This window comes from Orycteropus afer, unplaced genomic scaffold, assembly GCF_000298275.1.
Source record: "Orycteropus afer afer isolate SDZICR_OR568_19922 unplaced genomic scaffold, OryAfe1.0 scaffold00162, whole genome shotgun sequence".
In the NCBI taxonomy this organism is placed as follows: Eukaryota; Metazoa; Chordata; class Mammalia; order Tubulidentata; family Orycteropodidae; genus Orycteropus; species Orycteropus afer.
In genome coordinates this window covers 1,363,030-1,366,552 of record NW_006921749.1, presented here as the reverse complement: position 1 = coordinate 1,366,552, position 3,523 = coordinate 1,363,030, and the positions used below count along the sequence as shown (strand labels likewise).

Below are 3,523 nucleotides of genomic sequence, written 5' to 3'. Positions count from 1 at the left end.
AGGAAGCAGGCCACACCCCTAGGGAAACTTCTTTTCAATGGATTGGCTGCTCAAAGCATATACATCCAATCACATCATGGGAATAACCACATCACAACTGCTTAAACCACTCAGAATTGTAGTCTAACCAAGTTGACACACAACCCCAGCTATCACGGTCTCATGGGTAGGACCACAGCCTTTGGGGTGGAACCATCAGTCTCCTAGGTTTCGATGAGTCAAACCTTCACTAACTTGGCTTTGAAGTGTGGGGATGCTTGTTCATGTGGGCCAGTGGGATGGAGCCATAGCTGCTGCCCTAGAGTGAGGGGGAAGGGCTGCCATGCCCAAGATGTAGAAGAGTACGGCCTGCCAGGGCAAGGGGGTCAAGTCACCACTCAGAGGAACTAGGGGATTGGAGCCACCCATTGAAGGAAATCTGTACAGATGCCACCCACTGAAGATCTGTACAAGTGCCAGGTTGACAAGTGGCGGAATTATGGTAGATAAGGTTGTATGTCCTGGTTAAGTGCCTGGGTAGCTGGATATAGTTATTCCCCACGATGAGACTGGTAATTAATTCCATGGTAGAATCTATTGGAACAGGTGAGTATCTGCTTTAAGGATGTGGGCAGCTTCCAGTATATAAGAAGCAACTTTGGGGAAGGTCTCCAGCTTTTGGGCACATTTGAACCCTGCATGTAGCCCAGTCTTCATTCAATAGCCTGCCATGCTCTGCCAATCTTGGGACTTTCAATGGATTTGAATTAATGGTCTGCCGTGTGGTTTGGTAACATCAGGACTATGCCTTTTTACTTGTCGACCTTGGGTTTGTCAGCCTCAGCAGCCAGCAGCTGCCTGTGTAAAGAAAAGCCCACTCCAGCTTCAATAGGCTGGGACCCAGAGCCAGAGCTGAAGTTCAAGGTCAAGGCACTTTCACCCAGCCCCTAGACCCCAGCACTTTGAACTCATATTTCTAGCCTCCAAAACTGTAAGAGAATAAACTCCTGTTTGTTCAAGGTATATTCCTGTCAGAGAGGCACTAGAGGTAACCAAAACATGCAAGGTTTTTAAAAATATAGATTAAAAAGTCACTGAGAGACAAAATAAAATACAACATTTCTCAAGGTGGGTCAGATCAATAGTAATAGCTTTAATGTAGCAAGTGCTATGTATTTGTTCATAAAAATTATTTATAGAATGAATCTTCTGTAAAGTTATTTTGATGATATGCCATGATATTTTAAGAGCAAAGTCACTTTGTTTTCTTACTCTAAATCACTGTTTCAACAGCAGGTTTTTATAGACCCTTTAAAAAGGCAAAAGCCATTTGCTGGGAAAGTAAACTTCTAGTATTAAAATACTTAATTCTGGCCTTCTCATTGTATCATGCACCCCTCCTTTCAATATCATAAGGCTACTAGTAAAATAGAGTGAACAATCACTCAGTGTTTTTCCTGACTTGTTGTCAATGAAATTGCTGTGGTGAACAGAAATAGCCTAGGAGATAAAAGAGGGGAGACAGATGTGAAATAAGGAAGAATCTTCCTCTTAGTTACATAGTCAATAGTGCTTTTATAAAGTGCTATTTCATACCAATGTTTTACACTTAATTTCACATTTTTTGGCTTACGCTAATGTTCATTTATACCACTTTACTTTAGTTAAGTAGAAAATATAGAACTCAGAGTTAAAATGGTAACACAATCCTACCTACAAAACATGAAGCCCTGTAATTCCTTCTATATATACTTTATTCTTCTCTTTATTTTCCACTCCACATTTTGTGGTATCATAAAAAAACCACAAGCATGAACTAAGAAAATGTCACTGTGCAACACACAGTGTTGTTGTTAGCTGATGCTGAGACAGCAACTCTGAGTACAACAGAATAAGACACTGCCTAGTCCTGCACCATCCTTGTGATTGCTTGTGGATGGGACGGCTGTGATCCGTAAGGTTTCCACTGGCTGATTTTCAGAAGCAGATCCCCTTTTCTTTCTAGTATGTTCAGATTGGCAGTTCAGTGGTAGAATTCTTGCCTTCCACGTGAGAGACCCAGGTTCCATTTCTGGCCAAGGTGTCCTATGCGCAACCTACACTCATCTGTCAGTGGAGGCTTACGTGTTGCTATGATGCTGAATCGGTGTAACCCACACAAGTTATTTAATCTATATGGGCCTTAATTCTCCATATTCATATGGCTCATTAGGGTGTTCTGAGCCTTAAGTGAGACAACATATGTAAAATGCTTGTGGTATTTTGGCACACAGAAGATGTTCAATAAATGAAATTATCCTCCCTTTCCTCTCTTACATCACTTTACTCTTCCTAGTTTCCACTCTCCCTTTCCAAATCCTATTCCAAAATTCAAACAGTAAAATTCTTCCATGAAAGCAATGACAGCTGACAATAATCGCTCCCTTCCCTAATATTACTTTTGTATTTCTTTCTCATTCATATATTCACTCATATTCCCTCCATCCCTCCTTTCCTTCCTCCTTTCCCCTTCTTTTTCACTCCACCATTTAATTATACACTACTCTGCATTATTTTTAATGACTAGAAGACTTCCGGGATGCTATCTAAAAATTATTAAGAACAGAGCCTACTGCAAAGTGAGCAAAGAGTAAATAAAGAAGCTAAAAGATGCATTAGGCATACATAGTCCATATTACTATAAAAATAGTTACTATGAGGATATATTGCTTTTATAATAAAACAAAACAAAAAAAGGTGTTTGTGTATGTGCTGCAGGTGGAATGGGAGAGAGTAAACCTGAAATGGGAAAGAAAAACTAAGTGCAAGGTCTTTCTTCTCCTCATACCTCCCCTAAGTCAAGCAACAAGCAGCCTGGGACAAAGTAAAGAGCATCGACAGATGTTCTCAGAGCAAAGCTTCACAGAAATATAGATAGATTAAAATCTTCTTCCTAAAAATAACTAAGTAGTATTGTAAGCATTCTAACTTCACTTAACCACTGCTTAATGGCTGACAGTTGTTAAACCACACATGAAAAACAAGAAAGTGCAAAAAAAAATGTATTCTACTTACCAACAAGGAGCCAAACAACATTGGAATTGTGTTCTGTAAGAAAATCTTCTAACTGAGTGATACTAGGAACAATACTGTCATTCTTCCTTTGATCCATTTCTGAAGTTTTTTCATTGTAGCATCTAAAGGCCTAAAAGAGTTGCAAGGTTAAAATTTAGAAACCAAGATTTATTAAATTGCAAGAGAAATCATGTAAGGGATAAAAGGTATCATAAGTTGACTAAATCACACTCTACCTCTTCAATGTTGAGAACGCATTTCTAATGAACATCTATGACAATTATTATATTTTTAATTTCCCAGTGTCACCATTCTAAATAAGTGTACACATTCAGTTTCAGTTACTATATTCTGCCTCAAAGTAAGTGGGACATGACTATTTTAAAATCTAATCAAAGATTCTATCTCAACAATAAGAAGGAACTAAGTATTAATCAAGAGTTTGGCAGCACAGTGATTAAGGCATTTGGCTGCTAACCAAAAGGTTGGC

At 39.0% G+C, this 3,523-nt stretch overlaps 1 protein-coding gene across 1 annotated transcript in view; it reads right to left on the bottom strand.

The window, feature by feature from the left end:
* Window positions 1-3,130, bottom strand: part of KIAA1109 (KIAA1109 ortholog) — a 311,628-nt gene extending 308,498 nt beyond the window's left edge. Inside the window, exon 1 of the mRNA XM_042781736.1 lies at window positions 3,034-3,130. Coding sequence (XP_042637670.1) covers window positions 3,034-3,130 — 97 coding nt within the window. The remainder of the gene's footprint in view (window positions 1-3,033) is intronic.
* Window positions 3,131-3,523: the final 393 nt, after the last annotated feature.